This window comes from Octodon degus, unplaced genomic scaffold (assembly GCF_000260255.1).
Source record: "Octodon degus isolate 3935 unplaced genomic scaffold, OctDeg1.0 scaffold00021, whole genome shotgun sequence".
Taxonomy (NCBI): domain Eukaryota; kingdom Metazoa; phylum Chordata; class Mammalia; order Rodentia; family Octodontidae; genus Octodon; species Octodon degus.
The window spans coordinates 8392018-8407068 of NW_004524597.1; the positions used below are offsets into that span (position 1 = coordinate 8392018).

The 15051-nt window shown below is 40.0% G+C and overlaps 1 protein-coding gene and 1 pseudogene across 5 annotated transcripts in view; one reads left to right on the plus strand and one right to left on the minus strand.

The window, feature by feature from the left end:
• The window catches only part of Znf75a (zinc finger protein 75a), a 43243-nt gene that overhangs the window by 17181 nt on the left and 11011 nt on the right, over nucleotides 1-15051 (minus strand). For 3 of the 5 annotated variants that reach the window (XM_023711821.1, XM_023711823.1, XM_023711820.1), the window contains one exon: nucleotides 12213-14813. The exons of 1 other annotated variant lie outside the window; for it this stretch is intronic. In XM_023711821.1, the coding sequence (XP_023567589.1) occupies nucleotides 14134-14813 (680 nt within the window). In that variant the 3' untranslated portion in view covers nucleotides 12213-14133. Of the gene's footprint in view, nucleotides 1-12212; nucleotides 14814-15051 lie in introns of those variants that run through there. One more of the 5 variants, XM_023711825.1, reaches the window with a different exon arrangement.
• On the plus strand, nucleotides 3918-5451 carry LOC101579246 (annotated as a pseudogene).

Genomic DNA, 15051 nt, shown 5'->3' on the forward strand with positions numbered 1-15051 from the left:
CGGTCCCTGATGCTTTTGCTAAGCTTGTTCTAAGTAGGTGCTTTAGACCACTGAGCCATCTCTCCAGCCCCGAAAATTTCTTATGTATTAGAGATGATTGGTTAAAAACGTTATTTCAAAATGAAAATTTAAGTATGCCACAAAATGTCATATTATCTTGCTATAATGTGTATGGTTTTGATTTTTAAATTTCTACAAAAAATATGTGCTTGCTATCATTTAACATTCTGTAGGACCACATGCCATGCTAGCCCCATCTCTGGGTACACTGAGCTGGTCACTGAGTCCATACATAGTGGCACATGCCTGTAATCCCAGTACTGGGGAGGCTAAAAACAGGAGGATCACTACAAGTCCAAGCTGTGTAGTGAGACACTGTACCAAACACACAAAAACAAAAACAATAAAAAAAAAATTCTATGGAAGGGCTGGCAAGAAAGCTCTCTAAGTGCCTGCTTTGGCAAGTGCAGGGACCAAGGTTTGATCCCCAGTCCCGCATGCCACACTGGCCCCAACCCTGGGGCACACTGAGCCAGCAAACAAGTCTGAGCATGGTGGCACATGCCTGTAATCCCAACACTGTAGAGGCTGAAAACAGGAGGAATACTATGAGTCTGAGATGTGTAGCAAGATTCTGTACCAAATACATAAATGAAAAAATTTTATAGTGATTTAAATATTAGACTACCTATGGTTGTTAGAAAATAACAGTTCCATTTTATGTTAAAGGTGTGTGATATTCAGATAGATAGTAATGTTAAGATTACTGCCGCTGTTACAGGGTAATGTTATTAAACTCCGATTATTTAACAACTAAAGTCTGGAAACCAAATATTAGAGAGATAGATGGGCTAAAATGTTAGCAATATTTTGGCTTTAGTCCTTCAAGGTCAGCGAGGACTCAGGACAAAAGAGAATCTCTGCTGTGACATCCTGTAGCTCAGTTGAGTCTCAAGTTTTTCTTTCTTTCTTTCTTTCTTTCTTTCTTTCTTTCTTTCTTTCTTTCTTTCTTTCTTTCTTCTTTCTTTCTTTTTTTTTTTTCTCCCAATGCCTTCAGGGCAGGTCTGGCTGGCTTGAGTTATGGGGATCGAACCACAGCAACCTCAGCCTGACGGCTTTGTTGAAGCAGCCACTTAAAGAACTGAGCTAAGGGGCAGGCCCCCAAGTCTCAAGTTTTCAACAAAGGAGATATGGGGCCACAAAGGAAAGTAACTGATAATATATAATATGCCCAAGGAGAGCCACTTAGAAAAAAATTTCTCAGGCTTTCATAGAAAGCAAATTGGTCAAGCAATGGCCATAACTCATCCAGATGGCTGGCACTGACAGAAGATCTAAGAGGTGCTGTAAATGGTTCCAAGGTAAATCCTGAGGAGGTTAACTGACTTTATCAGATAGCAAAAGTTAAATTTGTATTTATACAGGTGTTGCTTTAATTTGGTCTTAACCATCTAGCAGAAAAGTGTAATCATAAGATGCAAAACATAATGCCATATTAATATGCTAAGCGGTAAAAGACTGAAGTCACAACTTCTGACAAATACCAGCTGTACTGATAACTCACTATTATTATGGACTATTAGACTATATAGGGTTACATTGCTGAATTCAAGTACCAAAAGTCTTTGGACTAGCTTTAAGGTCTTCTAAAGAGTTCTCTAAACACAGCTTCTCCAACTGCAACAGAACACCCATCTACACACACACACACACACACACACACACGGGGGATATATCGGGAGCCATGGAAGCTGGAAAATTGATCAAATGTGTGAAAGTGAGACTAGGCTTCAGTGCCTAAAGCTGACAACCTACCTCAGTCCTGAGATAAGCATACTGCCTAGTTAATGTCTATTATTAGTCACTAGGCAACCTTGTGTCACGTGTTACCAACTTTCCAAAGATATAAATGAACATCCATATCATTGTTCAGGGGGTCATCTCACCAACCAGACAGACAAGCCATCACTTAACCCAGTTCTTGTCTTCTTGTCTATCTTTTCCTTATTCCTGCCATTTCTCTGCTGGTACAATGGATCACACTGAAACTAACAGATCCCTCCAGACATCATCTTTTATATCCCTTGCTCTGACATCAGAGATAAGTTGTCCCATCAAAAACTTGATCAATCTCATGTCACAAGATTTGTATCATGTTAAGGATGCAACTTGCTCTTGTGCCAGAACTGAAGACAGCATTCCCTGATTGGTATCAGGTAAAGGGCTTGGAAGCTGTTCTGTGTGCATGTCTTAAATTCAGTGATTAGCAGGTCTCTGTGATCAACAGGTCATGGCAGATTGTGTAGCCACTGTAACATGCCCTTATCTCCTACCTCAGTACAGCTATTCTGGTAATGCCTGATGGTATCTCAGAAAATTAAACATACACTTACTATACAATACAGGAGTAGTGGTTGTTACTATTTCCCAAATGAGTTTAAACTAATTTTTTTTAATTGAAATAGGATCTTGCTATATATTCAGGTTGATCTTGAACTATGCAGCATAGGGTAGCTTCATACTCATGACAATCCTCCTGCCTCCTGAGTTCTGGGATTATAGGCATGTGCCACTATGCCTAGCTAAACTGAAAACTTATGTTCAGGCAAAAAACAAAACAAAAGAAAACAAAAAACCTGTACATGAATGTTTATAGCAGCTTTATTTATAAATGCCAAAATTTAGAAGCAACAAATGTACCCTTCAATAGGTAAATGAATAAACAGTAATATTTCTAGACAATGGAATATTATTCAGCACTAAAAAGAAATGAGTTATTAGGATATGGAAAGACACAGAGGTTCATTAAGCTTAGCATATTACTAAATGGTAGAAGCTAATGTAAGACAGGTTAAGTGGCACATGCCTGTAATCCCAGCACTGGTAGACTGAGGCAGGAGAATCATAAACTCAAGCCCAGCCCAGTAAAATGAGCAACTTAATAAAGACCGACCTCAAATTTTAAAAAATTTTAAGAAGGTGATATAACCCAATGTAAGGTCTTGGATTCAATGCCCAGTACAAATACAAACAAAAAGTTAATGTGGGCAGGCTACGTATTAGATGGTTACAACTATATGCTATTCTTTTTTTTTTTTTTGGGGGAACCGGGGATTGAACTCAGACCCTTGTGCTTGCCAGGGAAGTGCTTATTCCACTGAGCCATCTCCCCGGCCCAACTATATGCTATTCTAAAAGGCAAAATGTTAGACAGATTGCCAAGAAGTGGAGGTGATAGGAAGCTGATTATGTATAGATTTTTAGGGTGATGAAACTATTCTTCATGATATATGCAGGTAGATATATTTGATCATATATTATTCAAAACCTGTAAAATATACACCAAGATGAACCCCATGTAACCTATGGACTTTTTTTTTCTTGCTATGGACTTTGAGAGATGGTATCAGCTTATGTTCATTATTAAGAAATGTACCACTCAACTGAGGGATATTGCTAGTGGGAGAAGGAAGGAGTGTGTGTGAATAGGTAGAAGTGTATGTACTATCTACTTAACTGTTTGACTATAAAAATGCACTTTAAAGGGTTTTTTTTTTTAATTTTTAGGGAAGGGTCTACAGAGTGTTCAGGGTCTCACTACTAGATTGGACTCATAGGGAGCTGCCTGTTTACAGCCTCCCAAGAGCTTGGATTACAGGTGCACGCCACCACACCCAGTCTCAATTGCTGCCTCAGTGTGCTGTCTCAGTGTGCCCTGGGGGTGAGACTGGCACGGCAGGCCTGGGGATCAAACCCCTGGCCCCTGTGCCTGCTTGCAGGCGCTTTAATCCGCTATTTGGTTGGCTCTTAAGGTATTTTTAAGTTTCTTTTAAAATAGGTATGTTTAGCTCCCACAAGATGTGCTCCAGTGTTGCCGGGAATGAAACCCTGGTCTTCACAGATGCATGCAGTGAGTCATGCCCTGACTAGGACAGCCTCGTCCATCATCTGGGCCAGCTCGCTTAGGACCCTGGGACCAGCCAACAGAACTATGCCTGGAGACCTACAATGACCCACTCCTCCACCAGGCTGATGTACCCATAGGCTGGACCCCGAGGACCCTGGCCACCATGGGCCAGAAAGTCTTACCTTCATCTCTAGCTTTACTGAGCCAGCCACTGACCCCCTACTTGTTGCCTGCTCTGGCAGCCCTGGGGGTGGGACTAGTGCCCAGCTGCCTTCTGCTTCCCCCACTGCTAAGATTGTCTCCAGTGCTGTGGGGCCTATGTGCAGGGCGGCAGCTCCTGCCTGTCTGCTGAGGACTCTGTTAAGGGGGCTGGTGAAGTTAACTGGTCTAGGGAGCACAATGGGGTACCCCCTAGCCCTGACCATATACCCACCAGGGATAACCAGTGGCTCAAGTATACCATAGGAAACAGCTTTAGCTACCCTGATGTCAAACTCAAAGGCATCCCTATGTACCCCTATGGCAGCATCACCTCCCCAAATCTTGATGCAGACTCCTGCTATAAGGAGCCACTGGAAGAGCCCCTTCTCATGCGCCACAGCCTGCCTAAAACCCTTCCCAGAAGTCCCCATGGCTCTGAGGAGTACGACTCTTTCCATGAGTCAGATATCTCTGCCTGATAGGCAGTGGCTCCATATCAAGCTGGGAAATTGATGTGCTCATTTTCAAGCTGACTGAGCTATTCAGCATCCACCAGACTGATGAGCTAGCCAAGTACATATCAGACACTGTGTTCCTGGAGAACACCAGTAAGATCTCAGACCTGATCAACAGCATCAAGCAGGACTACCACCTGGACAAGCAGGATGCCGAAGGCTGCCTGGTATGAGGCATCATTCACATCAGTATCTGAAAAGGCCGCACTTATCCACAGACTTCAGAGGGGCACTCAGCCCAAGCTGCTGCCCCCACTGCTGCTCATTCAGACAGTGGCCATGAGACCATGGTGGGCTCAGGCCTCAGCCGAGATGAATTGACAGTGCAGAGCTCCCAGAAGATGACAGCAGATGCCATCACCAGGAGGCTGAGGCCATTTGGAGCCACAGGGTATCCAGCTGGCCACAACTAATCTTTCCAGGGCACCAACATGGACTCATCAGGGGCATCCCTACTCCAGGTGTACTGCTAACCCCCTGCTGGACCCAGTAGTCCCAACTTCTTCTGAGAGAAGCGTGGTCTACAGATTAGAGACCAGGATCTGCTTGCAGAAGACCTAACTATAAGGAGTGCTCATCCTGCAATTCCTGCCTTGGCTGACTGGTTCTTGGACCACATGCATTTCACAGGGTCACCGTGCCCACATTCCTTGCATCCCCAACTGGCTTGACCCTTGCATGAGCCTATTCCTTCCTATGGCCTGATTATGGAAAGGACTTGGGAAATTGCCTTCTGGGATTGAATCCAGGCTCTATCCCCATGTGTTACCCTGGACAGACACAAAAACTTTAAAAGAAGCTTAAGTGGACTGGTTTGGGGATGGGCAGGGCCTCTGTATGGTGTTTTGTGCCTGGTACCCACTTGATATTAAAAAAAAAAAAGGTATATTTAGCCAGGTGAGGTAGCACATGCCTATAATTCCAGCACTTGGGAGGCTGAGGCAGGAGGATCATTGGGAGTTCAAGACCAAGGGCTACAAAATGAACTCAAGGCCAGCCTGAACTGCAGAGCAAGACCCTGTCTCAAAAAGACAAAAACATCCACATGGCTGACACTGACAAAGGTTCTACAATCTGAGGTACAGGATCTCAGGATAAATCCTGAGGGGATTTCACTGACCTTCTCAGACCCAAAAGCTACAACTCTTGTTGCATAGGTCCTGTTTACCTTGGTCTTAACCATCCAGTAGAAAAGTATGAAGACAAAATATAGGAAGTAAAACCATGCTATTATGTTGAGTTGTGGGGGACTCAGGTCAACAATTTCTGACACTGCCAGTTAAACAGAAGACCCAATGCTATTATGGGCTACTGGACTCTTTTAGAAGATTTTGCTGAGTTTACACACCTATAATATTCAAATAACGGAACTTAACAAAAAAAGGGTATACAGATGAATGTCCACTTTGTATCTGTGTATTCAAAGTGGTTAGGATAGATATATAGTTACATTCTCTTAATGAATAGAATGATTTGTTCTTATGGTGTTTGTAAATAGGATCTCAAGTCCGCATCTTGTACAGCAATTAACCACTAAGAAGAAGGTATGCAGTGTGTTAATTACTGAAACTATCCTAGCGATTTGATTTGAAACTGTCTCATTGCTATTTGTTTATCAATAAAATTATGAAAAATAAATAAAATAAAAGCTTGTATTATAAAAAAGACAAAAGCAAAAAACCCTACCAATAAAATAAGTATGTTTATTTTGCAGCCATTACTGGAGTTGCAGCGATCAAAATGAAGTTAAATCCTTTTGTAACTTTGAACCAAAGCAAAAACCATAAAAGGCATTTCAATGCACCTTCCCATATTTCTCAGGAAAATTATGTCTTTTCCTCTTTCCAAAGAGCTGAGACAAGAAATACAATGTTCGCTCTATGCCCATCTGAAAGGATGATGAAGTTCAGGTTGTGTAAGGACACTATAAAGGTCAGCAGATCAGCAAAATAGTCCAGGTTTACAGGAAGAAGTATGTCATCTACATTGAAAGGGGGCAGTGGGAAAAGGCAAATGGCACAACTGTCTGCATGGGCATTCACCCCAGTGAGGTGGTTACCACCAGGCTAAAATGAGAGAAAGACCACAAAAAGATCCTGGAAGAGAAAGCCAAGTCTCGCCAAGTAGGAAAGGAAAAGGGCAAATACAAGGAAGAAACAATGGAGAAGATGCAGGAATAAAGTCCTCCTTTTATTTAAAAGTTAAATAAAACATGTAACTTTTAATTAAAAACTGCTAAAATGAAAAAAAAGTATGTTTGTGATGGAGAATTGATATACACATATTGCATCTCCCCCCCACCTCTGGGACAGGGTCTCACTATGGAAGCCAGGCTACCCTTGAACTTACTATGTAGCCTAGGCTGGCCTTGAACTTGTGGCAATCCTGTCTCAGTCACCTGGGTGCTGGGATTACAGGAGTGTGCCACCACACCTGGCTGCATTTTAATTATTTTTAATTTTCCTTCCTTTTGTTACAGTCCTATTTCTACCCAAGGAAAGTCTATTTTTACAAAATATTAGCAGCTTGTCTCAGCTTAGGTTATAAATGAACAAAGAAAGAAAACTAAAGGTTGGGGCTGGGGAGATAGCTCAGTGGAATAAGTGCTTGCCTGGCAAGTGCAAGGTCTTGAGTTCGATCGCTGGTACCACCAAAAAAACCCAAAACAAAACAAAAAACTAAAGGTTATCTATAGGGTGAGTTCAGCTGATGGAAAGTTGAAGCCAATCTAAAAAATTAAACACATGAGAACTAGGGTGCTCTTGAAACTTCACAAATGGAATAGTGATAAAGTATGTAGTGTTGCAGGAAAATTAATGCATTTGTAGCACAGATGTGAGGAGGTAAAGATTTTGGGGAGTTTAGGTTCCTCAAAGACATGTCTGTTTCCAACATTTTCTACATCTCTCCTGCCAGTGTCTCTCTTATACTCCTTTGAGCCTGACAGCTTAGAATGTGGAAATGTTCCTAGGCCCCAGACTGTGTTCAGGGACAAGTGAGACATGAAGGCCTGATCCCCAGTTAACTCTAAGCAGTTATCTAAGGATTGGAGTTTTTATTAACAGACCTTAAATAAGGCATTCTTGTTGCTTGAGAATTCAGGTCTGCTACTGGTAGTCCTGAGTGGCAGACATTGTAGAGATGGGTGCTGGTAGACAAGAAAACCTTGGGTGGAGGAACTTTTCCCAGAGTGTACATGGAATCTGGTCTTTTTCAGAATAAAGCTCTCTAAACTCTGAGCTTGAAAGTTCATACAACTTTCTAAGGCCAATGATGGCCTTAGAAATTTATGTCCCTAACATGATTTCTCAGTGAGGTCCTTCACAGGAACTACATGCTCTGCCCATCCATTTCTCCTGGTGAACTTCAAGGCCATATCATGCACAACCATCACGTCTCTGTTTAGCAACAGACACTTGAAGAAGGGAGATCCCTGAGCAACTACAGCTAACACTTGGGTGACTCTGTCCCCTAGGACACAAGGCTGCATAAAATGGACATCTTGTCCTCCTAATGATTTGAATAGATGCAAAGACAAGTAAGCAAACAATTCTAAGATGTTGAAACATGCTACGAAAGAAATAAAGTGTTCAGAGTAAGAGCAGATAGACTTATCTGTACAAGAGGGAAAGATAAGGGAAGCAGGAGCGACTGAATTGAAACTGTCAGGAACAAGCCTTGTGAAAGTTTGGATTTTAAACTGTAGGGGCTTTAGAAAGATTCAAGAAAAGCCTGTAGAACTTCCTAACTCAAATTAAGACTGGAAATATGCATTTCTCCTTTAAGGAAGATAGTTCTGAAACCAGGTAAGGCCTACTTATTATACAGACAGGAATCATTTTTTAAAAATCCTGACATTAATATCATTTTTGTCTTTGTGAACACTAAAGATCCTTTACTATTTTGTTTTAAATTTAGTTGTTTGTGTAAGTCATGGGCAGATGCATGGTATGAAATCATGGTGCTGGAAATATAGTTATTAGTGTTTAAAAAAACCAACAGTAACCTTCCTTGCTAAATTTTTTTTTTCTTTTTAAAGAGTATTATATCCAAACATTATGAGGCTTACTTCTTTTCTAATACTGATGAGAATGGTGCAAATTGAGATTCATCATTCAAACTATGGTTAAAATAAATAATTCTGATAATTGTCCTAAGTCTGAAACACAATGCAAGAGCTAAATTCTTTTCATAGGAGATAAATGGGGATACTACATTTGGTAATATGAAGGAGTTTGATGAACCATACAGGGCAGAATACTTATAGATGCATGATCATAGGAAGTATTTCAGTATTGCCCCATAACATTGCCCATTGAAAGATGCATCCATGAAGGAAAACAGAATACCAAGTCAGATGCTTCAGTGTCCCAGAAAACCTATACAAAAAGTATAAAAGTGGTCAATGTGGCTGGACCTAGGGGTAGACACCTGTAATTTCAGCTATTCAGGCAGCAGAGGCTGAGGGATTACAAGTTTGAGGGAAGCCTGAGAAATTTAGCAAGGCCATGTTTCCAAATAAAAATCTTTAAAATAACTGGAGATTGTTGTGGGTTCGTAATCAATATAGGAATCCAAGTAGCCAATTAAAATTTGAAGTCTTTTATTAGCTGAGCTCAGCAACCGTCAGCATAGACCTTTGTTTCAGAGTCTAAGTAAACGGTGCCAAGAGAACATGAAGATTATACAGAGAAACAAAGAAAATATGTAATATATCCTGCTTGTCAAACAGAATAAAAATGTATTCTGCCTCTCAGATTAGCATACATCCTGCTTCTCAAACAGATTTTTTTTTCTTGCTATACATCTGGCTACTTTTCTTCCGGTTATTGTTTAGGGTCAGTGCTTTCTCAGGGTATATTCCCTCCTTATGGTTACTTGTTTCACATGTAGGTTTGTTTTTACAACTCTGGGTCAGCTAAAGTTTATCATGGCAATACTTATGCTAAGAGTCTGGGTTTAGGCCATCACAGAGATGTCGCTCCATGATAGAGCAGTATTTGTGGTTCAGTTGTCAGAACCAGAAAACAGTAAGACCTACAAATGGCACAGAACAGTCTTTCGTGCCAGGCCTATGGAAAAATGCCTACAACCAAGACCAACAAGGCTAAGGGAGTACATGGGTGGACTTCTGGCAATATGGGATGGAAGTTCACTGGGAGGAAGCAGAGCCTCCTCTCAAGTTCCCATCCCACAGGGACTAGATGGTCTGCCTCTAACTGGAGCTTTGTCACTATACCTATGTTCTTTGGTCAAGGAAGATTAAGACCTTAAAGGAATTCATGAGCATATGAAGGGCCATTCCTTGTCCAATGTTTTGTTATACCAACTATCCATCTGGATTTAACAGGATGTTTGGCTTGTACTCTTAAACTCTCCAGGGAAATTGAAATCACTGCTCTCTTTCATTCCAATAGCTAATAGAAACCCTAGGAGTACCAGGCATGGTGATAGGTTCCTATAATCCTAGCACTTGGGAGGCTGAGGAAAGAGACTGCCATGTGTTTGAGGCCAGCCTGGGCTACAAAGTGAGTTCAAGGCCAGCTTGAACTGCATAGCGAACTCTATTTCAAAAAGACAAAAAAAAAAAAAAAAGTCTAGTTTTAGTTGAGATTTGATTCTAAGTTCTCTTGTCCTCCCATTCCAGTTAAAAGATTTCTGAGTTTTTCATGATAACCTTGAAGTTCCAAGGTGATGGCAAGGAAAACTCTAGGCCTGGAAATAGACCTACTTTGTTGGTCAATTGGACCAATGTAAGAGCGAAATAACACTGGAGTCACTGTAAAACTGCTATCTGAACAAACTACAATAAGTAACCTGGTTTGTAGTAGAAATCTGGTTGTTTAAGGACATATTTGCGGGAGCTTTGGTACTTATGATTAAGTATGAGCCCAGGTTTTTAAAGTAAATTTTTCTTATTCCTGTAATGAAGTTTTAGACATCTCTTCTTTCAAATTGTGTGCAAATAATATTGTAAGACTATGCAGCTTCTCAGTGGGTAAGTCAGGACTTTCCCAATGAGGCTTCTCACCTGGGCACTACAACTGTTCTACTCATTTTCCTGCCTAAACTTCTTCCCACATGTTCTCTTAGCTTAAGAAGAGCAGCTGGTTCTTCTCTTTACCAGTCCAGACAAATTTTATTTTGCCCTATGCCTTGATGTTTTCTGAGGCATGACTCATAGAAGCCGTGACAGAGGCAGTTATCCAAATCTGCAGAATGGAAAGCATCATGTACCCTATTCCTAACCCAAACCTCAATAAAAATGCCTGCGTATGACATACTGGGGCACAGAGGGAGAAAAGAACTAGCTTTGTAAGCTCTTCAGGGTCTCCAGTTGTCAAGTGCCCAGGGGAAGCTAGATCTCTTTTGAGAGCCAAAGTCCAGATGGAATGAAAAGGAAACTTTTCCTAAACTCAAGAAGTGTAGAGCCAGGGATACAGTTCAGTGACACAGCAGCTGCCTGGCAAGCACAAGGTCCTGAGTTTCCTGGCGCCTGCCCCTCCATAGAAGGCCACCTTCAACTGGCCATATCTAAGCTCTCTACTAAAATAGGCCAGAAACACACAACACCAATGTCTTCATGATTTAAAGTAACATTTATTTCTCATTCCCATAAAGTCCATTATAGAGCTGGGGACTCTTGAAATAGCTGCTCTTCATGTGGGAACTCAGTATTACTAGTTGCTTCACTTTATGGCTACACGGTATGTTTCCATGATTGAGACATGAAAGGAGTCCTGTACCAATGAATAAAAACCTTCAGCCTATAAGTGAGGCTTCTGCCTACAACCTGCTAACAAAACCTGTATCACTGAGGCAAGAAGATTGTTGCAAGTTCCAGACCAGCCTGGGCTACAAAAGGAGTTCAAGGCCAGCCTGAACTGCATAGTGAAGTCCTGTATCAAAAAACAAAAACATCCTAAACCCATGCAAATTTTCCTATGAAGAATTTTATTGTTATCAAAAAAAATAAAATAAAATAAAAGCAAAAACAAAACAAAACAAACAAACAAACAAAAAAACAAAAAACAAAATTTATCTCATGACCCAGTCTTACTGCAAATAGCAAGGAAAAAAATATTTTCCTTTTTACCTCCTTTTCTTCTGTTCACTAGAATACAAACTGCTAAAGAACGTACTTTTGTCTCTTATTTGCTGTGGCTTCAGTATAGTACAGTGGCTGGAAACAACAGACTCTCACATTAACAGAGTCAATATAGTGTCAGCAAGAAGTCCACTTATGTCCTGTGAAAAGAGATACAATCCCAAGATCAAAGGCTGAGAGGTTGCTCTATGTACCAGCATCAGGTAGCCTTGAAAAAAATAAAACCATATAACTTATCAAATAAAATTGCTGAGAACTTCAGACCATTAGTTTAGGTGGTTCCTGTGACAATTTACATGAAGCACCAAAACCAAGGGTCAAATCACCACAGCATAATCACAAGTGTTCCACTCTGGACCAGAACTGCAATACACACACATTTGTTTTTCATTCCAGTCAGCCCACCCAACTTATCATTGGGAAGAAAGGGAAAGGGAGAGAAACACATATTAACTGTGCATCTACTACATGTTGTTTTGGCTTTTTTTTGTACCAGGAATCAAACTCAGGGTCTCACGCTTCCAGGCAGGAACTGTACCACTGAGCTAAGTTTCTGGCCCTGTTCATCTACTATGAACAAGGCCCTGTTTTAGGTGATCTACTTTCATTAATTCATAAATCACCAGAATAAAACTGAGTTAAATGTTAAGACCAGGCCTTGTTTTAGGTGCTCTATTTTCATCAGTCCATCAAATCCCTAGAATAAAACCAAGTTGACTGTTATCTCTATTTTATAAAGAAAATTAATAATTTCAGGACCCAATCAAGAAACAGGAATATTTTGAAACACAACGTTATTTGGCTGGTTGTACAGGCACAACAAGACAAACTGATCCTACTAGTCCTCCCTTCCTATCTAACAGATAAAACTAAGTAGTAGCTAACAGATCACCTAGTAATGGGTTTGTGGGATGTCTACATAACTCTTTGAGCCTTAATTTCATTTATAGATGACTTGGGAGAAACAATTTTTTTTTTTTTTTTTTTTACCTCTTTCCTGGTATACCTACACTCTCAAACTGTAAAACACCTGAGTCATTGTGGTAGTTAAACAGGTAAATTATAAGAAAATCCACATACTGTAGACCATCAGCAATCATAATAAATGTATCACCTGAGATTGCTATAAATACTTTCCTGGATAGAAAAGATAGGTAGACTCAGCTGATCAGCTTTCCCTTTGAGTAAGAAAAAACACAGTTTTTTGATTTGCCTATCTATGCTTAATATCAGCCATCAGTTTCCAAACTTTTCCTTTTGGGAATTCAATCTCCTGGCTAGATGCTCAGTCACGTTAAGTAATCAACAGAATCCTGCACATCCCAGTTTTTATACAAATACAACACTCATCCTTAATGACAAACAAAAGCCAAATTAAAAAGTAAATAAAAATGAAAAGTTGATCGTAAACACTTAAATTTTCTTTCATGCCTTAGTTAAGTCTTAGTATTTATGGCTGCTGTATCTATTGACATTTTGAGATTTAAAAAGTCTAGCTTCTTTTATTGCAGAAAACTGTTTATATCTAATATATAATAATGGCTATAAATTCCAACCCGTTTCTGTATCTCATTAGTGATGTTCCCCATTTCCTAAACATCACCAATGAGACATAAAATAGTGCATTATTAGTACATTTGCCAGATTACCTAGTGGTAAAATAAATTATTTCATAAGAGTAAAAATTATGTTAACAGGATTCAAGAGCTCAAGTTGCTAATAAGTGTAAGAAAGAATTCAAAAGATGTTCAACTTTGTGAACAGTGTTCAAAGACAAAAGAGAGTATCCAATTTAGCTGTTGGAAAATATTCTAGGAATAAATTAATCTCTGCCCAGCAAAGACTATTAAAATAGATAAGCTGTTAAGACAATAGTCTTCAATTAAACATAAACACATTAAGACTGTGCTATAAATATTTCTATCATGATTTTCTAGAGTATGAAGATTAGTGCAAAAGCAACAATATTTACTTCTCACAGAAGACTCATTGACTTCTGCAACTTATAATTAAAATTACTATTTTTCCAAGTAGAATCCTAAAACAGCCTTTGCCTTATTCACAGTGTTGCTAGAACAGTGATGGTGAACCTTTTAGGGCTCTCAATAATAACAAACAGTCCATTCTAGCACATGTGCCATAAGTCGGCCACTACTGTCTTAGAACATTTTGTTGCTAAGGAACTCCCTGACAGCTAAAAGTAAAAACAGAAAGTACTATAGCTAACATATCCTTAACAAACAATCTTTTTTTTTTCCTGTGAAACAATGTATCTATATCCCTAAATTTTCCAATGATGAAAAAACTCTTCATGCTTCATGATTCTGCACATTTGCACTTCACAGGATTCAAGTTCCACTTGTTGAATTGTTTTAGAATGAGGACAGGGGATACACTTCCCTTTATCGGTGGATTTTCTGGTGTCTAAGAAGACTTGATCGCCTGCTGAAGTTTCTCTTGCATACACCACAGCTATAAGGCTGCTCACCTGTGTGGGTTCTTCGGTGTTTAATAAGGTGAGAATTCTGACTGAATTTTTTCCCACATTCATGACATGTAAAGGGCTTCTCTCCTGTGTGAGTCCTTTGATGTGTATGAAGATTTGTATTTTGACTGAAGTTTTTCCCACACCATGAACATTTATATGGTTTTATTCCTTGGTGTGTTGTTAAGTGCTTATTAAGATCTGAACTCCATCTAAACCTCTTATCACACTGCGGACACTTATATGGTTTCTCTTCAGTGTGAATTCTTTGGTGTTTAATAAGGTCAGAGCTAACTCTGAAGCTTTTCCCACATTCCTGGCATTTAAAAGGCTTCTCTCCTGTATGGTCTTTCTTGTGAAGATCCATGAGTTTCAGCAACTCTTGTTTCCATGTTGACAGTTTCTTTCTTTTCTTTACTGGAAGATCTCTGTGGCACTTCCCCACCCTGTGCATATCATTATGGTTTTCTTTGCTTGTTTTTTGCTGAGAAACATTCACTTTGGCCTGTTTTGATACTATGACTCTTGGTGCATGTGTGGCTAAGGCAGAAAGGGATACAGACTGATGATTTTCAGTGTCATTTCTTAGCTTTAACTCTGTAGGGATAAACAGAAGAATCAGCTGTACATATCCCAGAACAACAAAACCACAAGATTGGGAAAGGAAAATTCAACAATGATTAATTTTTTAAAAAGAGAGAGGAAGGCAGGAGTGGTAACAAACACATGTAATCCCAGCTACTTGAGAAGCTGGGTGGAAGAATTACAGATTTGGGGCCAGCCTGGGCAATTTAGCAAGTTTATCTGAAAATAAAAAGTAAACTGGCTGGGGAAG